Source organism: Carassius gibelio, chromosome A4, assembly GCF_023724105.1.
Source record: "Carassius gibelio isolate Cgi1373 ecotype wild population from Czech Republic chromosome A4, carGib1.2-hapl.c, whole genome shotgun sequence".
Classification (NCBI taxonomy): Eukaryota; Metazoa; Chordata; class Actinopteri; order Cypriniformes; family Cyprinidae; genus Carassius; species Carassius gibelio.
In genome coordinates, this window is record NC_068374.1 from 6,935,241 (window position 1) to 6,956,113 (window position 20,873).

Here is a 20,873-nt window from a genome sequence, read left to right on the forward strand (position 1 = left end):
TGCACAAACTTTAATGAAGAACAGCAAGCAAAAGAACAACAACAAAACACTCAGAATTGAAGAGTGCTTAACAAGTCCAGGTATTCATGGTCAGTAGACTGTCATGGTGAAAGCTGGTTGGGATTTGTAGACTCTGGCAAAAAATGTTGGAACTCACTGGCAGGCTCCCATGTGTCATCCCAAGTTTTGCCACTGTAAGTATCATAAGTTGAACATATCATTAGAACACAGAACAAAAATAAAGATTATTGTTGGGATTAATTTAGATTTCATTGACATTTATTGATATTTGTCAATAAATGTGTCATTTGTTTAAAAAATAAATAAAGCACTCTTAGATTACATGGAAAGGGGCTATGGTTTGCAGTTACAGAATACCGGACCAGTTTTAAGACTTCAGCATGTTTTGATGTTGCATTCCAAGCAGATCTGGCAGTTCTACAGACTCTGGGATAAGGATGGTGACTGCATCTTGCTCACATGGCCATTCATCATTGTTCTCCTCTTCTTCAGATTTAATACTGTTCTTTTTCTCATTGCCCTAATCTTCCTTTATGCATTTTATCACCACTGCTGTCACTGTTCTAGTCTTCATTGCAAGACACTACTGGAAGCACTTATTGTTTTAAAACCTCAAAAAATAAGATGCAAGTTTATTCATTTAAGTCTTGATGGATGTATTTTTACATCATCAGTTGGGACCACAGATCTCATTAGACTGCTATTGGTTCATTGAAAACCACATTTTCCATCTTAGAAATTTGCTAAATTAAGTTTTTTTAAATTAAGTTTTATGTTTCAAATGCTGAAAAATTATTTTCATGATTCACTACTACTACTAACGCATTACTGGGTAAATGTCCTCGGTCAATGTCCTGCTAAATAAATACGCTTCAGATGATTGTGTATGTAGCAGCTTAGCTAAAAGCAAAAATATGTTCACATCAGCCCCATTTTATTGTCAATACACAGGCTGCCTGTCAAATATTTTTTTTAAATTGTATTAATTGTTTAGAAAGCACTGAACTGTCTAGCTTCCACAATCTATTGTATCCACTTCACAAAATCCTGGGCTCTCCCTACTAACTAGATCTAAATTCACTCAAGGAGGTAGATCATTCTCCTATTTCTATCAAAAAAATTGTATATTCTTTTAAGAATTTAAGTTTCAGTCACACTCTCTGAGTTTCAGTCCAGACTACTGGTCATTGCCCTTTCTCTTGCCACAGACATCAATAAAAGAAACTTCCATGCTGCTTGTAAGAGACCATTTTAACTTTGCCTACATCATATTGGTCATGGAATAGACTACTTAGCATTACAATGGAATAATAAAAAAAAAAAGTTAAATAAAACAACTTACCACACAGTACAAGGCAACCAGTGGACTTTCAGTTCTGCTTTTCCCTACACACACAGAGAGAGTAATTATTATTTTAGCTGTTTACGCAATCACTGGATAGTGCATAACATATTGTCAAGTAGCCTAATAAAATACATTACCTCATTTATTCTTTCCCCAACTATTTTATCAAACAGGAAGATCTTCTGCCTACTACATTTTCGGCAACCTTTATGATAAAAAAAAAATATATATTTATATATTAAGCAATGGGTTTTTTCTTAGATTATTAAGCAATGCTATGTTCATGAATCTCACTTGCAAGGTAATCATTTCACTCGTGAGGTTATCTGTGGTTCTGTCCACTTGTGCCCAATTGACTTTGTCCCTGCTTTTTGTGGATAGAGCAAAATGGGTTGAGTTTCCTTAAGCCCTCTTAGCTTTAAGGTGCAATAGGTCATTGTCTTCTGAAATATTTTTGTTATGCTGTTTGAAAATCTCTTCACATCCCAATAGCAATTATTAAATTAAGTGGTTTATGTATTTCAATCAATTAATCACCTTTATTTACATAGCACTTTTAACAATACGGATTGTGTCAAAGCACTGTACAGTATCAAATAGTAGAATAGAGTGTCATTAATGTATAATGAATTATATATATATGTATAATAAAGATTAAACACTCAATTTTCAACTTAAGCCTTAAGGCATTTCATTATTGAATGCAGAGACGTTATTGCCTAAGTCAGCTCCGTTTAAATAGATTCTGTGTAATCAATTCAACGATAATTGCTAGAAATTTAGTGTCCCCATTTAATAATGTATTTAAATATTCGGTGTAAGGTGTAGGCCCACAAAATGTATGTCCAATCAAAACGCTCATTTCAAACATTTCTATTGGCTTCCCTACCTGACTGTCAACATGAATTGAGAAAACATAGTACAGTTAGTAAAAGTACTACAATACCAGGAAGGAAGGTCAGTTTGTTTGTTGGTCATTCTTGCTCTGTCTGCACAGCGTATACGTAAACGCGCAGATGACATTTTTCTCTGCGTGAACCAGTGTGCAGAAGTATGTGCAGTGTGCATTGTAGTAATGTTGTCTCTGATTGTCTGATCTGCATGTGTATATGCCTTCAGGGTGTGTGGCTTTGGACAGCGATTTGCAGGGAGGGTCGCTTTTAGGCTAAAATTAGCTTTGGAACCACAGCCCCTGGACACTATCCACATAAACACAGCTATATCTAAAGAACAAAATACTGTGTATTGGTTAACAATGACCCGAATAAATCTAATTTGCCTAAAGTCCACTTTGTCTGAAAGCAAATCTATTAATAGTGTTTATTTAGGTATATCACTGCAAAACAAAACTTACCCTTTCTTCTCTTTTTCACACATGGCCCCTCCTGCCTCAAGGACTGGGAGATGGAAGAGGCAGCAGGTGGAGGACAAGACTGTGGAAAGGAGAGATCTGTGGGGATAAGAGACGGAAGAGAGACAGAGGTGGCAGAAGGTGCTGCTGAACAGACTGAGGTTTTTGTTCTTTTCTTCCTCTGTCTCAATAACTTAGAGCATGGCAGTGGAGGTGGAGGAGGAGAAGATTCTGAAGGAAGACCAGCTGGAAAAGTAGTAGAGGAGGGAGGAGAGAGAGAGGTTGAAGAGTATTGGGAAGACAGAGGAACAAGGTTGAGTATAAATAGAGTCTCGGACTCCTTTGTGGGTTTCATCGGCTGCTCCACGGCAAGGCTCTCCAGCTCCGGCTGCTCCACGGCAAGGCTCTCCGGCTCCGGCTGCTCCACGGCAAGGCTCTCCGGCTCCGGCTGCTCCACGGCAAGGCTCTCCGGCTCCGGCTGCTCCACGGCAAGGCTCTCCAGCTCCGGCTGCTCCACGGCAAGGCTCTCCAGCTCCGGCTGCTCCACGGCAAGGCTCTCCGGCTCCAAAATGGAACCATTGCACTGTTCCTCACTGGGGCTGTTGTGCTGCTCTGCGGTGGGGATGTCACTGTCCGGCTGCTGTGCTGTGGAGGTTGCTTTAATACAAGTTTAAATTCATTTAAAATCTGTATTATATTAACAAAGAAAAATACACATTTTAAATAATAATTATTATTACTGAACACATATCTTGCTCTTACACTTAGTCAAAATAAATTCATAAGCCCTCTGCATCTTCTCCAAAAACATTTTTGTGACAGGAGTGGGGTGCAGATGGGTAATTACATCTGCAACCCACTTATTTGAAGCCTTATTTTGTTTGCCAATAAATAAAATGGGCTTGTAACCCACTGCCTCAAGTTTCCACACCTGAAAAACAAAAACAGTTACTACACTTTAGTTAAACCTACTGAATTATTAGATACATAAGTACTGTATAAAGCAATTTTATTTTCAAATCATTTAATGGAGTTTAAATTTAATGTTTTTTTTTTTTAATATACAAGTACAAAGTTTACTTTCAGATAAGGCCAGTTTCTACCATTACCAACATGACTTTATGTTGCCTTTATTTGACAGAGAACACAACTTATTTCTATTTAGCACAATTTAAAGACAAAGAATATTCCTTGTACTGTAGGAAATAAGAGTACATTTATAAATGCCTCATCATACTGCTACGTATATGATTTTCACTATGTGACAAACATGGCCTTTCAGTTACACTTCAAATAACACTTTGCATTTTTAAATTACATTTGCATGTTACTTACTGCAATACGAGCAGAATCGATTACACGGCCAACATTTCTGCTTTTCTTAACAGATTGCCCCCACTGTCTATCCAGTGACACCACTTTGTCATTTTTTTTTTTTTTTAGTGGATAGACTTCCAAAGCAGACATAACAGCTTTTCCTGCTGGCCTGATTGGGCGTCTGGCAAGATGGGCAGGGTCGGAATTTGGGCCGTGTCATAACTTGACAAGAAATAGAAATATACACAAAAACAAAAAATAGACAGACAGACAATGTGTTAAAATAAAGAGTTTGTCAGAGAGAAACAAAAAGACGGACAAATATGACAATATGAACAGAGAGAGAGGGGGAGAAAGAGCGCTACAGACAGACAAGTGCAGGGTAACAAGACGGACGTGGCTCTTAAAAGTGCCTTTGGTTTGTGTGTGTGTGTGTGTGTATGTTTGTGTTGAGGGAGGTTAAAATAAAGGAGGGGAGAATTTGAAGGACCTGATAAAAAAAGAAAGAGATAGAGAGAGAGAACAAATGAACTCCTTACATTTTTACCAGTATTTTTTTTCCATCGGTGTTGGCAGATTGGTCAGTTTTCAATTAGATATTAGTTTGTACTAGGTGGAATAAAATAGCTTTAGACAGGTGGCATTTTGATATTTCTGTTGTTCCCTTTTATTTCTTTAAGGCAAATGACAGACACGTAGCCTTACAATGTAGCCTTCTTTAGAGAGCACTTAATTTCCTTTATTACATGCCATTTGATGAGCCACAATACTGTAGTAGATGTGTGTGTTTATAATTTTGGATTGTGGATTTTGAACAATTACTGGAAAACACACCAATCTGGCAACTTGATCTGAACATTTATAAATGGCTAAAGTGTTGTGATCGAGCTAACTTAATATGGGTAACCGATCACATATAATAACGAAAAACCATACAATCTCCTATATTACCTTGCCTTGCATGATTGTATGTGTAAAAATACACAAGCTTGAATTTAATTAGCTAACTCAGCTAACGTTAGGCTATTGCACACGTGGTGCAGCAAGTTATATTTTGTAATGACTGCTGTCATTTACTGCATAAACTGATACCTTGCAACTCTAAAGGTTCTAAACACAACGTCTTGACCCAATTAAACGGTTTTTGTTCCATAAATATATGGATTGTTCCCATCTGTATTAATTAACTGCTCTACTTACCAAGTGGAAAATCGCACTGGACCTTGGGATCGCGCCTTACGATGACGTCAGCGCCACTGATTGATTTATTAATACATACAAATAAATAAATAGATAAACAATCAAACAAACAACCAAACAAACAATTAAATGCATAAATAAATAAATAAATAAATAAATTTAATGAATGAATGAACAGGTTGATTGCATCGCACTGCAGTGATTAATCATTAAACAAACAATCACAGCACATTAAATACGTTTTTATCATCAACAAGCCTCCGATAAAAAAACAAAACAAAAACAAACAAACAAATACCAGTATTACCTAGCAGGGCTGCAAGATTATGACAAAGATCATAATTGTTGATTATTCTCATAAAATTGTAATTGCGATTGTTAATTACGATTATCACAGTAATTTACGCTGAATGATTATACCATTGTCTGAAGAACCTGCATGCCATATTTTTACATAAACAAGATAAAAAACACTCTAACTGAAAAACCTTTATTGCTTTTCTATAGCATCTATAAATCTCAATTATACATTCGATTGGTTTATACTTAAAAAAATGGTAGGCTACTATAATGTTATACTAAAATTAAAACAATGAAAAAACCCTTAAGATAACCTGTAGAAAGAAAGAAAAAACTTCTTCAGCATGCAGAATAACATAAGTGGACTATAAACGATTAATTCACTTTGAACATTACATAATTGCGGCATCTGTAATTGTAATTGCGATTAGAAAATCGATTAATTGTGCAGCCCTATTACCTAGCAAAACTCGGTGGAGCGTTGTTAAAGTCACCGTTGCATGCTGTTTCACATGCGGCTCTTTAATATCAGACACCAACGTCATTTTTACAATAAAATAAAAAAAAACTGTTAAATATGACGCGGGGCGCCAATTGACTTGCCCTGCCATAACTAAATTATTGTAGCCTTTTCTTTTTTATGCCTAATTATCGTAGTCTCGACCCGTACGCGCTGCAGACAACGGTCTGGTTACCTGCACGTCAAATGTCAACGTCACGGGCTCCGGTCAGAAGTCTATGGGATTCCCTGCACGTTGAAACATGACGCCTAAGGGGTGCCCAGTAAGTTAAATATTGACGCCAAAGGGATCCTGACCAAGCTTCAATATGTGACGAGTTGGGAGTGAGAACGTGTTGGTTTGTACGTGTGTGAAAATACATGAAATGTGTTAAATGTTTTGAGAAACGTGTCTTTGTTTCGAGTACTGAGAGAATGTTTTGGAAAATTGGGCCAAATGAATGAGTTATAGTGTTAGCAGTCGAGAAAACTGCTAACTTGATTTGCTTGATTACAGAATTAGCATTTGGGACGGGGAGCATGAATAAATGCATTTAGTTTCTGCATGGCATCATGAAAAAAAATAATAGTCCTGTAATAATTACACTATCTGATCCACTGACATAAGAAATAAGATTAGCTATCAACAAAAAGACAAATGATCAATAAAGATATGAACAGCATATTACTAATAACTACAATAATATAAACACCTCTTCTAAAATGATCATAATCTTTTTAACTTGGTGTGGATCAGAGTTTAGTTCATGTTGTATCTGGTTGTGTTTATAGATGGATGGAAGTGTCTTCAATCCAGTCTTTACTTCATTTCCTCTGAGACGAAGAACTGGAATGAGAGCAGAAGATACTGTAGAGAGAGAGGAGCAGATCTGATCATCATCAACAACAAAGAGGAACAAGTGAGTGTGTGTGTGTGTGTGTGTGAGTGAGAGAGAGAGAGAGAGTGTGTGTGTGTGTGTGTGTGTGTGTGTGTGTGTGTGTTGATTTTTGACATTCTGATTCCCATGTCTCTTCCTGAAAGAAAACAGGAAGCAGGTTTCACTTGTTTTACAGAAGTAAAAGAAATTACAGAGCTGTTATTCAACACAACAGTTCAGAGGAAATAGAAATATCTAGAATTATTGTTTTAGGTGAGTGTTTGATCTTTCTTTAGTTATTTTCATATATGAGTGTCATCTTATGATGTGTCATTGGTCACTGAGCTTCTGAGACTTTAATTCTGTGTCAAAGTAATTTTGATGGTTTTATTTAAAGCTCTTTATGTTGTGAAAAACATCTGATCAAGTGTGTCTTTGTCAGTGAATCATGGAGAGCTGCTCATTCTGATATTGTTGTGTTTCTCAGTTTAATGTGTTTATTAATAAGTCTGTGATCTCTGTATTTCTCATCATGCACTATTTACTCTGAGGTAGAAACTGTCACTCTACATCTTCATGTGTCTGCAGAGAGTTCTATATGATGAGCTCTATAACATACTCATTTAATACGAGCAGCATTTCTATTTCAATAAATCTATTTACTTCAGTTCACTGTAGGTGTTGAACAACAGAATTTTGGAAATATAAAACTCTCAATATTATAAACTCCCATTGCAACATCTACATGTGAGTAAAGTACACTAGTGTAGAGCTGCAGGTCAGTTCAGTAAAGTTATCTTAAATTTCACACAGGGTTTATTGCAGGACTGTGGGATATGCATTAAAATAAATTTTCACCATGCAGTCTAGACAGATGTTATTATAATCGATAAACTGACGTATTTGACATTTAAAAAAAATTATCAAATGGAATGATGTCTCTCTAATTCATTAATCATCAGTTGTTTTGGATCAAGATTAAACAGATGTCGCAGCCTTGACAAAAAAAACTTGTTTTAATGACTTAAATGATTAAATAATTAAGACACAAAACAGGTTAAGTAAAATATGCTAAATATAATATCATACAAATATAAAGTGATAGACTGCAAATAAGACTGCAGTTTAATATTTTGCATCTACATAACAAAGTGAGTTATTTTTAACAAGCAATGATTCAAAATAAAACCAAACATGATGTGTAATAAAGACAAATATTTAGACAAAAATAAGAATGAATAATGCAGCACATTTCTTGTGTCGCACCCAGTAGGATGTGTGCTGAACACACAAAATCATGCTCTCTGTAAGCTATGCATACAGCACAGATAGCAACAAGAGTTATTTGAAACACATAAAAGATTTAAATGAAATAATATTGACAATGTACATTATATTATTTTAAATATCTGGGTACAGAAATTGACTCCAAGTTTAAATTTGACAAGCACTTAGAAAGTGTCTTTAAGAAGGCATATCAACATCTAGGCTAACTGAGGAAATTGAGGAGCTTTAATGTGGAAAAAGATATTCTGATTGTGGTGTATAAATCCCTTATCGAATCTGTGCTTGCTTTCAACATTGTATCCTGGTATAACTCTCTTTCTGTTAAATGCAAAAATAGACTTCTAAGGATTATAAACATAGCTGGTAAAATTATTGGTGAGAAACAAGTAACCCTGTCTGATCTTTATATTGTGGCAGTAAAAAGGAAAGCATCTGCTATTGTGACAGACTCTGCTCATCCTCTGCACAGCTCATTTTATTTATTTCCGTCTGGTAGACGATTTAAAGTACCTTTGGCGAAAAAGGCCTAATATAAGAAGTCTTTTATCCCGACGGCCGTTGACATTTTAAATAGGAATGTTGATCCAAAATCAGTCTAGTCCCCTTATAATTCAATCACAGGGCCGAATACCAGTTGCCTTGTCAAAAATCTTTATTGACATATGTATCAGGCATAGGAGAGAAACTTGTTGTCTGACATCGGAGAGAAACTTGTTGTCTTTGCCAGCTGTATGTTCTTTCTCTGTTTCTCCGTTTCTCAGTTTCTCAGTTTCTCAGTTTCTCTAAAGCTTTAACAGTGACCATAGCTTATATACCACTGATCAAGTTCCTTACAAGGTACAGAAACATGTTGGTTTGTTTAAAATACAATGTATACTTCATGCTAACATCAGTTGGTATATTTATACATACATACATTGGTGGAAAGAAGAAGCCACCCTATGCATCAGTGGAACATGTTACATACACATTTCTGGTATGGTCAAAATTAGCTCCTCTCCCTGTGTCTGGTCATATGATCCTACATGTTCATGCAGACTTTAACTCATGCAGTAAACTTCAACTCATGCACTAAAACTTCACAATAAATATAAATAATATTAAAATAAGAAATTTTTGGTCTTCAAGGAAATAGGGGAGGGGGTTATCTTAAATTGTGTGGTTGTCTGTTGTATTGTATTGTTGTTAGCTGTGTATTGATAGTTGTATATTGTTTGTTGAGCCTCTTGTCTAAAGACAATTTTCTACCCCTGTGGGGATAGACAATAAAGCTTTTTTGAATTTTGAATTTTTGAAATATATGACATTTAAAGATAATTTTGGTGATTTGTCCAACAGTCCGCCTGTTCTTACCTGCACAGACAATGCAGGCTACTGTAAATCTCTGCAATGTTCTCCTTGAGAATCCAATTTCTAAAATGTTATTAGAATGAATTAATTTCTAAATTATTGTAATATAGTAAGTCTGAAACATAAGCAATGTTGAAAAAAATAGTTCCCTTTGGAGGGAACTTTGAGCTGTGTCCTCTAGGGGGCGCTATGTGGAACACCTCGTCGTGACCCAACTTGCTGGCCGGCAGGGCTGGACTGGTAATCTGGCATACCGGGCAAATGCCCGGTGGGCCGACGCACATAGGGGCCGGTCGATATAATATGATTTTATTTTATTTTTTTTAATTGGCCAACGACCGGCTCATAAAGCAGGGACAGCGGCCCATTGGTTCATTTTCCATACTGACACTAGGCTGGCCCAATCATCTCTTAACGGGCTCCACCCCTCCCCCTCTGTATCTTGTGTCAGATGCAGTCAGTGGCTCAGAGACAGAAATCTTTAGGATTGAGAAGCAAAAGCAAGGGGAGCAAAAAGAAGCAAAAATTCAACATGTTAAAAGAAAATGGAAAAATGCCAGACTTCTTATTTACAGTTGACCTGTTTACCGTCTGTAACATGTTTGGAAGTTTGCACAATAAACATATTTATAAAGAAAAAAAAAAAAAAATTCAACATGTGCAAAAATAACCGACATGTTTACTGCTGTAGCTTCAGTTTCCAAGCCTACAGTAGCTGACGACATTTTACAAAAACAGGTGAATATAGCACATGGAGGTGACTAGCCATGGCAGCAGGTGGAGCAGGAGGAGCAGGTGTCTAATAGTGAAGTCAAGGAGAGACAGAGTGAGCAGGAGAGTGTAATAAAAACGGTAAGCATGGTAGCTACATGATTAACAGGGAGGGAGTGTTAATCAGGGCGGGTGCAGGAGGATAGTGTGATGATTTAACGTTACCTAAATTAATTAATATTATAATAAGACAACATAATCGTTGTCGCTATTATAAAGTCTGTCAGATTGTCACCTACTGCACTAGCCACTCAGCTAAAGTCAAATAACACAGCATGAGCTATTTTGCATTGTTTTTGTAGCTAGGTTAGCAGATTAACTTATTCAATTGAACTTCGGCTGACTATTCTAATGTTAACCCTTTAAACCCCATAACGGCCGTTCAGCTCTTCTCTAGGAAAACTTGAAATGATGCCATTTGATTATTTTAATTATTAATCAAAATGGCTGCGTATGGCTGAGAGAGAGAGTCGCCCACGACGAGTTACACGTTGGAAGAGAGGTAGCTAACACATGATATTTGGGGAATAAAACTCGCCTTGCATTTTCAAAGCTGTATATTTTTGTTTAGCTGTATATTCAACGAAGTAGATATTTTCTCATGTTTCTAATTAATTTACAATATCATTAATATGCAATATTAATGGTGAGTGAATAATATGAATATCATATATATTATTAGGACGTTTTGTGTGAGTAATTTGGTAGTATAGTTTCATTTTCTTTTTTTATGGGAAGTATCTCAACAATGAGAGGTATTGTTGTTTGGTGTCATATTAAAGAGGGGTTTGTGCTCTTTAAAACAAAGTAGCCTATACTTGCAATTGTAAACTAGTTTTTCTGCTGTCTGGTTCATTGGGAAAAAAACATTTCTTTTTAGAATTAGCAGAATTCTACATCCACATTCTATTGGGTTCTAAAGGATTACCTAGCTTTTATAACATGGAGCACATTGTCCATCTAGAAATCCTGCTCTTCAAGAATACAGGACTATATAACCAAAATGGATTCTTACTAAGTGTACTTTTAATAACTCTTCCAACAATTTAATTATCTCTGTCTCTCTGTCCTTCTCTATAGTCAAGCCAGGTTGAGTTAGCAGTGGATGAGAGCACCTTTGATCACCAGGGAGTCAGTCAAGAGAGAGTGAGTACACTGGTCCACTTGCTCTGGGACACTGGTCCATGGCACTTAGTTCTCAGCTTTGTAGGGTTTTTTGAATTTTCCAATGAAAAAGCTCTGCTCTCGATTGGTCTCTCTTTCCAAGCAAAAAAAAAAAGGGAAAAAAGGTAGCCACCGCTGCTGAGGCATGGAGAATGAGCTCGTGAGAATTACAGGTGGATCTGTCTGAATGGTTTAAAGAAGGACTTTCCCTTTTGCTCTGTTAGCCTGCATCGCCAAATTATGGGACTCAGAGCTGAAAGTGCTCTACCAAACTTATAATTGTAACAGTTCCTACTTCAGTGTGTTACGAACATAATTTTGGTGTCTTTAGCCCTGTTCGGACGGGACAATTTTACAGGGGGTCGTTAGAGAAATCTGTGTTTCACAAATATACTTGGTGATTTTAATCCCGTCCGAATCTGCCACGTCTGTGTTTTTCTCACACAACCTCTGTGATAATTCCAGAGCAAATTACCTACCGTTTTTCAGCAAACTTAGTGATCCTCTGAGAAAACTAATCCCGTCCGAATGCAAATGTCTGTGGTTGCCGGTGATATTTTATTTCACAACGCGTTTCCTTGTGTGCTTTGTCCAACGTGAATTACCGTAGATGCTCTTACCGCGTGCATGTTTGATATATTTGCTTAGCGGCAAATAAATAATAATATAAAAATAATAATATCAAGAGCAAGATCACGTAAACTGTTAATACCGGGTATCAACAACAGGTAAGATTATTCACGTTCATTTATGCACTCAGTTATACAATGTTTTAATTACATATGTACCTTTATGAAAATTAAACATACGGTAGGTTTAGCCTACTACACAAAAAAAGGAAAACAAGTTAAACTAAAAGGAACCACACATTAAAATGGTTTTGCTATACTTGCCATTTAGTATTTATTGTGTAATAATACTTAGGCAATCATTCTGAATGAATGCAATGCACGCATACAGAGCGCGTGATCTCTGTGACGCCCAGATGCACAAAACAGACCCTCCCACCTCTGTAATAAACACAGAGATTTTAGTCTGTCCGAATTGGTACATGAAAATCGCAGACGTCAGGTGGTAAGAATTGAAACTCAAATGTAGTTTAGAAAACTAGTCCCCTCCGAATAGGGCTTTTGGAAAGAAGACCCTTTGGGCTTTACTTTTTATCAACCAGATTTGATAATACTCAAAAATATTAAAAGTTATAGACACTGAAGTGCCTTGAATTTTTTTTTTACCACACTTAAATATTTTTTATTTGATATAAAAATACATGAAATCCTGTCCTGGAGCAATCTAGTCTGCACGCCCCACCCCCCAAATATTTTTTTTTAAATAAATTAACTCTGTTACTGTTACCACATGGTGCATTGTCCATTACTTTTTTTAATTAATTAATTTTGGCTGAAGTGTAGCCTAAAGCCTAACGTGTTTGCAGCAGCGATGCATTGTAGGATTGGTGGATGCCAACCACTGTAAACACCAGATGCACTGTGGACGTGTTTCCGTTTATTAAAGTATGTGCAGGAGTCATGGCGAGTCAAGGTGAGAGTTTCTCAAATTGGACATATGCTCATTATTTCACTTTAGTTGAACATAAAGACAAAAACCTTTTAGTCAAATGTGAGCTGTGTCTTTCTGGTTCGAATGTACGGAGCCCCGCACGTCGCCTGTAGGAGAAAAAAAATCATTCCGTGGCGACGTTTCTGCAATCTGTCCTGTCAGTTCATAAACTGTACTCACAAATTCATAAACTGTTCCCTCGGTTTAACAAATCGTGTTCATGGATTAACAAACTGTGCCCACGAATTTTCAATCCGTGCACTCAGATTTTGTAAACCGTACCCTTGGTTTTAGAATCTGTACCCACAAATTCATAATCCGTGCGCACGCTTTCGCAATCCGTTCCCTCGGATTTGTAAACTGTACTCACGGATTCGTGCAGGAAGCTCCTACGTGTTAACATACAGTTTTAATGAATATTATTATGTGGAATAGGTTTACAGCGAAGTGTCTTAAGTGATTCTCTTTCAAGTGTAGTAAGAGGTGGAATACAATGATTTAATAAGAAAGATGTGCATCAAAATCTTGTTTAATTTGTGATAATCTTAGCACTTGATTATTATTATAAAATAAACCTGGCATTGTGACTGACTCTGGAGTAATTTGTTCCTGTTTTGTAAGTTTCTTATGCATAGACTGTATGATAATATATAATAATGATAAAAATAATAGTTATTTTTATTATTATTATTATTTTAATTTATAGGCTTAATCAATGGTTGCACTTAAGACAGTAAACATTTTGTCATAAAATAATTCATGAATGCCTTAATTTTAAATAAACTTTTACAGTTTTGGAAATGTTTATGTACTATTCTTTCTTAACATCAAGACTTATTTAGTTGATTTTATTATATTAAGCTCCAAACAGAGTTAGATGCATGCTTCACTGTTAATGTTATTATTAAATAATTAGGCCTATTAGAACAATACATTCAGTTAGAAAAGAAATGACAACATAGCTGGCACATTATTTGTTTTGTATCGCTTTTTTACCTGTTTTTCTTCTTATTTTTAGTTTTTATTTTAGGCTATAAAACACAGGTGGCGGTGTCTTATCCTATTGGTGATTAATGTAAAATTAACGCTAAAAAGCTGATCATCTCATATGATACTATGAAAAAATTATGTTTAATATACAGAAATTAAACTGCAGGTGGGGGCGGAGCCACAAAGACGTGAGTTTACAAATCCGAGGGATGGGATTGAGGAAGCGTGCGCAGGGATAATGAATTCGTGGGTACGGTTTCAATTCTCTGAGCGCACGGATTGAAAATTTGTTTAATCGATGGAGCGGTTTAAGAATTCGTGAGCACGGTTTATAAACTGAGGGGACTGATTGCAATATCGTTGCCACGGATTGTATGTTTTTCTCCTACAGGTGAAACATTGCTGAAAACATGCAGCCTTTGTCTACTGTGGATTCTGGCCTGCACTCCCATCATCATGGCGGCATGGGTATACTGTTCCCCATAACGCCCCCTAGAAGATGCAGTTGGAAGTTCCCTTGAAAGGGAATGTCTCAGGTTACGAATGTAACCATGGTTCCCTGAGTAGGGAACGAGACACTGCGGCCTCTAGCTCCCTGCCATGCTTCGAACGCAAAGCTTCAGACAAAGAAGTGAATGACATTCTCCTGGTACCTGTTTATATTCACGCCAGTAGTGATGTCAGAGGCTGTCGCGGCCAACAAGTTGGTGTTTTTTCAATCTATACTCCAGACAAGTATCACGATGAGGTGTTCCCCATAGTGCCCCCAAGAGGATGCAGTGTCTCGTTCCCTACTCAGGGAACCATGGTTACATTCGTATTCTTGTAGATTATGTGGTTCCAAGAAAGTTCACTGAAATTACTTACATATTAGTAGACAAAAGAGTTGTGTTGTGGGAGATTTTGTTCATTGTTGCTGAGGCAGGCGGGCCTGAATTCGTGGGGATTGCACGAGATCTGGTGGGGGTTGGAGAAAGGAAGAACCATTCCCTAGATCTAAAGCTAATTTTTGAGGCTCAGAAGCCCGCGTTAGACGAAGGCGGTTTCTACCTCTGACTTGAACTCGCTGCTGCAGCTATTTATCTCCAAGGAGATTATCATTGTTTATATTGTGTGACTAAGCGGCTCGCACACTGTCGAGGCAACGTGTGTATTAAATCATTTTGAGTTTTTATGTGAATTTCACCAGACTGTGTTTACTGGTTTGGTTGTTTGGATCCATTTAATTATGAGGAATTAAATGAAGCATTTATCCGACTATGAGAAGTTATCATTTTTTATATATGAATCTTACCACACCAGACCGTGTTTACTCGTTTGGTTATTTGGCTCCATTTAATAATATATACAGGACTAAGCCTTTATATCATGGGATATCAAATTTAAATAAGAGCACGTGTTTACCACTCTTCAGTCCCAACTAGAGATTGACTGTCGACTGATATGGGTTTTTCTATAGCCGATGTTTAGAGGTCAGGGTCAGCCGATGGCCGATATGTGCTGCCGATATCTTGAAGTTTTCCCCTTCATTTGCATGCTAAAATGTCACACTAAAAATAAGTGGATGCACAACATTTCTAAACGTATCATTTATTGAGCACTGACTTGAACCATCTCTCAAATCTAATTGGTCCAGAGTGTTGGGTCTTGTGTCTCTCAACTTTCTCTTCACAATATCCCACAGATTCTCTATGGGGTTCAGGTCAGGAGAGTTGGCAGGCCAATTGAGCACAGTAATACCATGGTCAGTAAACCATTTACCAGTGGTTTTGGCACTGTGAGCAGGTGCCAGGTCGTGCTGAAAAACGAAATCTTTCCTCTCCATAAAGCTTTTCATTCAATTTTCATTGATTCCCGAATGACATGCAAAATTTGCTTTCATCCGAAAAAAGTACTTTGGACCACTGAGCAACGGTCCAGTGCTGCTTCTCTGTAGCCCATTACCAGCACACGCCTGTGCACGGTGGCTCTGGATGTTTCCACTGCTTCCGCAGGTCCCCCAAGGTCTGGAATCGGTCCTTCTCCACAATCTTCCTCAGGATCCGGTCACCTCTTCTCGTTGTGCAGCGTTTTTTGCCACACTTTTTCCTTCCCACAGACTTCCCACTGAGGTGCCTTGATACAGCACTCTGGGAACAGCCTATTCGTTCAGAAATTTATTTCTGTGTCTTACCCTCTCGCTTGAGGGTGTCAATGATGGCTTTCTGGACAGCAGTCAGGTCGGCAGTCTTACCCATGATTGCGGTTTTGAGTAATGAACCAGGCTGGGAGATTTTAAAAGCCTCAGGAATCTTTTGCAGGTGTTTAGAGTTAATTAGTTGATTCAGAAGATTAGGTTGATAGCTTGTTTATTTGATATGCCTTTTCATGATATGATAATTTTTTGAGATAGGAATTTTGGGTTTTCATGAGCTGTATGCCAAAATCATCAGTATTAAAACAATAAAACACCTGAAATATTAAATATATATCATTTACATAAAAGTTTTAGAGCATTTATCAAGTAGATTTTTTCAAGTTTGGAACATAAATGTAAACTTAAATATACATTCAAATAAATAAAATTTTAGAAATAAAAATCAATTAAACTGAAAAATATAAAAAATTAAATATATAAAAAATAAATAACAGTAGTGCTGCAAACACACTAGCAACCAGCAACATTTGTGTTTGGTGTAAATGACACAGAACATCTAAAGTGCATTCAAATTTCAAACTTACATCGCAGTCTGTTCATTATTAAATTAAAGTACAGTCAACCAAAAATTTAAAAGGTTACACTGGTCTATTTAAATAGACCGTAGTATACCGTTCCTCTATGCTGTTATACATGTTTTTGCTCATATGATGAGGATGATCTTTTCCGTCTAGTTTACATTAAAAAAAGAAAAAAAAAATTGGAGTTTAACATTCAGATACATTGCGAATATGGAAACATTTGCATATGTGCAGAACGAGATGTGAGCAATAACGTTCAAATACATCTAGTCAAACCCGTGCTCGCTCGTCCTCCTATGGATCGGATCATTTTTTTTTAAGCCAAGACAAATAAACATACGTTTTGTCTTTTTTTATTAACATTAAATTATTAAATTAAAATACATGAAATCAATTTAAAGTGCACATGGCATAATATCTTCTTTTTAACATAATAGCCGGACTTCTCATCTCCCCGTCTGCTGTGATGGTAAGCAGTTATCTTCACATAGCTGTCCATCCCCCTGGACGTCCACCCTTCTGTCGTGAGCACAACAGAGGATGCTCGGGATAGTTCATCCACAACTTTTTCTTCTCCTGTTCATAAAGATCTGGCACAATCTTTTCGCTAAAGTGGGAGTGTGATGTCGTTACATGGCTCTACGCACCTTCACGGTTTTACACTCTAACCTCTTTGTTTCATCATTATATCTGACAGGGAAGCCAAAATGCGTGGGGCGTTCAAGCCCCTCCACTCCTCCGCTCGCCATTACCATTAGCGGTCTCCTTGACGAGAAACAGTCAACAAAGTAAAATGATCTCCAATGTATGGCGCGCTCTCTTCATTTTATGAAATGATCATAATCACATATATTCATTTTACAGTCCTGCTACTAGCATTTTATTCATACTAAAACCCCTTTAATTCAGGTGAGAAAGCTTTTTTTTCCAAGTGGCTTTTGCACATAATAATAATACCACTGCAGACGCATTTTACAGCATTAAGGTTATTAATGGATCATTCATATAAGTGACGATCGATCATGGAAATTATTGAATATTGACATCCTAAATACAAATGAGTTGGATAGAAAACCGGTTATTGTTTGCATCAAACCATGCTTCCGAACAAATGTTATTCACCGTTCTGGGCAGCTCCAGGTCAGCTGTCTCTCCGAGTGCGTTGCTGTCTGTGAGCAGGGCAGAGTAATATAGCCCTCAATCACGCTGCAGTGTTTGTAAGAGCTGACAACTTCTCCACCACATTTACAGAGTGCAACAATAACATGGGGCTGCTTTATTAGGAGACTTCAGCTTTGAGAGTCCTGATGCTGTGGATCAGGACCTCGGAGGGCAGGCCCCTCTGGGGAAGAGAGGGGTACACCGCATTAAACGGTGGACGTCTCTCCTCAGTGCCCTCAAGAGATCCATCTGCCAACCCTGCCCGTGTTCCAGGGCACAGCGTTCTCTCACGAGTGCTTCTCTGTTACTTCCTGGAAACGTAGCTATGCTTAGAGGCTCGTGAACCCCACAGAGGTCTCTTAAGCAGCTAGTTCAGCTCTCCCCTGCTGGTTTGCCGCTTCAGAGCACCGAGCCAGCAGCTCTGATTACACCAGAGGTCAGTCTCGAGAGACTGGTTCCCTTAATAGACTATTTAGCAGAGTGAAACTACTGCCAAACCTGTCTCAATGGGTCCTGCAGACTGTAGTGAGAGGCCACAGAATCCAGTTTGGTTCTCCTCTCCCACAATTCAATGTGGATTTTTCCACCCTGGTGGGCCCCGAGCAGGTTCTGGTATTGGAACAGAAGTAGACACCCTCTGAGGATGGAGGCCATCAAGGTGGTGCCTCCTCGCGTAGTGGTGTTCGGGTCATACAGCCAGTACGTCATCGTTCCAAGGAAAGATAAAGGGCTGCGTCCTATTTTAGATCTGCATCTTTTGAACCGCTCATTCGGGACTGAAGTTCAGCACACTTGCACTAAAAGCAAACAATCAAGTCTGAGGACTGGTGTCACGATCGATCTAGAAAGATGAATTCTCCATCCTCCCCTATCATAGGAAGTTCCTGAAGTTGGTTTTTAGGTGCAAAAGCCTACTCATACAGGTTCTTCCTTTGGCCTTGCATTCTCACCCCACACTTTCACGATTTAAGCACATGGTGCAATGATTGGTTGATATTAGCTCAATCAGACTGGATGGCGTTTCGGCTTCGAGATGTCCTTCTCGCTCACACGAAAGAACTGGGGTTTAACCAAAGATGCCCTCATCCTAATCTTGACAATCTATGTATCATTATATCAAATGTAGTAGGCCAATCTGTTAATATATTTAAGGCTTAATGCCAAGAAAGGTGTGCTTTCTCCAGTACAGAGAACCACTTATCTGGGCATGTAGTGGGATTTGACCACGGTGCAGGAACAGATGTCTCCCGTACAGATTGAGTCGATCCCCACTGCAGTCATGAGAGTAAGAGAAGGCCAGTCGCTCACTATCAAACAGTTCTAGACTGCTGGGTCTGATGGCAGCTGTATCCAACGTGATACCTCTTGGCCTGCTGTACATGAGACCCCTACAGTGGTGGCTCAAGACCAAGGGGGTTCTCCCTGAGGGAAAATGTTCACACAAAGAGAAAAGGTGTACCTTTTATTCTCTCTGTTGCTGCAGTTGCCCTGTTGTTGTGGAATCAGTGTGTGTTTCTTTGAAGTATAATTTTGTTTGAGAGGATATGACTAGAAATCAGTGGTAAAGTTGTATTTCAACACTGTTCCAGAACAGCTCACCCCAAATATTCATATATGTGCAGCGCATTTTATGGACGATAAGGACCTTGGTTTCTTAAACCAGTAGCCTGCAATGCGTCTGTGTCATAACGGCTGTTTCTATAAAGTTGGGCAGTTCAAACTTTGCAAGGACAGTCTGGCGCTTCTGACTCACAGCCTGTAGGTACGTTTTTTATATTTAAATAATTTGGCCACTGGATTTAACAAATGCCTCATTTTTAATGGGTTTTATTGGTTTTGTCTCGTCTGATGTCCAGATCAAGAACAAATATTTCTATTTAACAGGATCTTCTTAGCTCTTCCAGTTCACCAGATCAAACTGAATCATTTGAAATGGTTCACATCTCCAGTACGCCCTTATACACAAATTACTTAACTTATTCAGTTTATAAACGTGCCCTACACTCCCTCTGATGCAAAATAAACAAATATCCCAAGTTTTTTTGTTACTCCTGACAGTGCATTGACTGAACTGCTAAAAGAAAGTGATGATGGGATGTGCAAGAGCATAGCAGCTGGATTGAGTCTCTGGCTGCTGGCCTGGGAGACAACATAGTATGTTAAAGGGTTAGTTCAACCAAAAATAAAAATGATGTCATTAATAACTCACCCTCATGTCGTTCCAAACCCGTGAGACCTCCATTCATCTTCGGTACACAGTTTAAGATATTTTAGATTTAGTCCGTATACACACATACACACAAGATATATCTATCTATCTATCTATCTACACACACACACTACTTCATAAGATACAGGAATATATACCTGTAGATTTAAAAGTGTTATACACTTACAGTATTAGACAGCATTGAGACATTATACATATATAGATCATTAGTTTTTTTAATATATTATTTAATATTGTAAAGTGTTCCTGTGGCTCAACTGGTAGAGCATTGCGTTAGCAGTGCAAGGTTGTGGGTTCAGGTGCAATTCTAGAGGCCCCTGCTGAAATCTAATTGGCCCCCGTTCCATCAATCGTCGACGAGAAGAGCAACCGGAGAATTCTTTACAATGATCATATATGCAATTCCACCCCCATACAATTGGCGGCACTCACGGGCAGTAATGTGTCGATGCAACTTGGGAAAAGAAGCAGACTGACTGTGAATGGCTTTGGCTTGAGCGATACAAGAACATTCTTTGACGTTATGCCAGTAGGCGGGAGAAAGAATCCATCTATCTAGACACCTTGAAGACAATTCTTAGTAAGTCACAAATCCTTGTGTTGGTTGTCATTAAAATATGAAAGGATAGTTTGCTGCTGCTCTCACTTAATGTAGTTTTATAACAAAGTTCGGGAGGAGTAGTCGCAGTTCATTAACCTGATTAACACAAGTGGAGACCAATCAGTAATCA

At 37.9% G+C, this 20,873-nt stretch overlaps 1 protein-coding gene across 3 annotated transcripts; it reads right to left on the bottom strand.

Moving 5' to 3' along the window:
• LOC127968053 (E3 ubiquitin-protein ligase RNF12-B-like) lies at window positions 1–6,386 on the bottom strand. Of its 3 annotated transcripts, XM_052568927.1 has the most exons (7): window positions 5,235–6,386; window positions 4,053–4,524; window positions 3,480–3,648; window positions 2,721–3,374; window positions 1,504–1,571; window positions 1,364–1,407; window positions 1–192 (listed from the first exon to the last, which is right to left on the bottom strand). In XM_052568927.1, the coding sequence occupies exons 2-7, from the start codon at window positions 4,182–4,184 to the stop codon at window positions 102–104; spliced, it is 1,158 nt and encodes a 385-aa protein (XP_052424887.1). In that variant the 5' UTR covers window positions 4,185–4,524; window positions 5,235–6,386; the 3' UTR covers window positions 1–101. The 3 variants fall into 3 exon arrangements, with proteins under 3 accessions (XP_052424887.1, XP_052424879.1, XP_052424896.1); XM_052568919.1 differs by having other exon boundaries at window positions 4,053–6,386; XM_052568936.1 differs by having other exon boundaries at window positions 3,480–6,386.
• Between the last annotated feature and the right edge of the window lie 14,487 nt (window positions 6,387–20,873).

Coding starts and splice junctions, on each gene's coding strand:
- LOC127968053 (XM_052568927.1), bottom strand. CDS start 4,184: ATGTCTGCTTTGGAAGTCTATCCACTAAAAAAAAAAAAAAATGACAAA. Junction 3,649..4,052: donor TCGATTCTGCTCGTATTGCA/GTAAGTAACATG, acceptor TTTGTTTTTCAG/GTGTGGAAACTTGAGGCAGT. Junction 1,408..1,503: donor TTGGGGAAAGAATAAATGAG/GTAATGTATTTT, acceptor CTGTGTGTGTAG/GGAAAAGCAGAACTGAAAGT.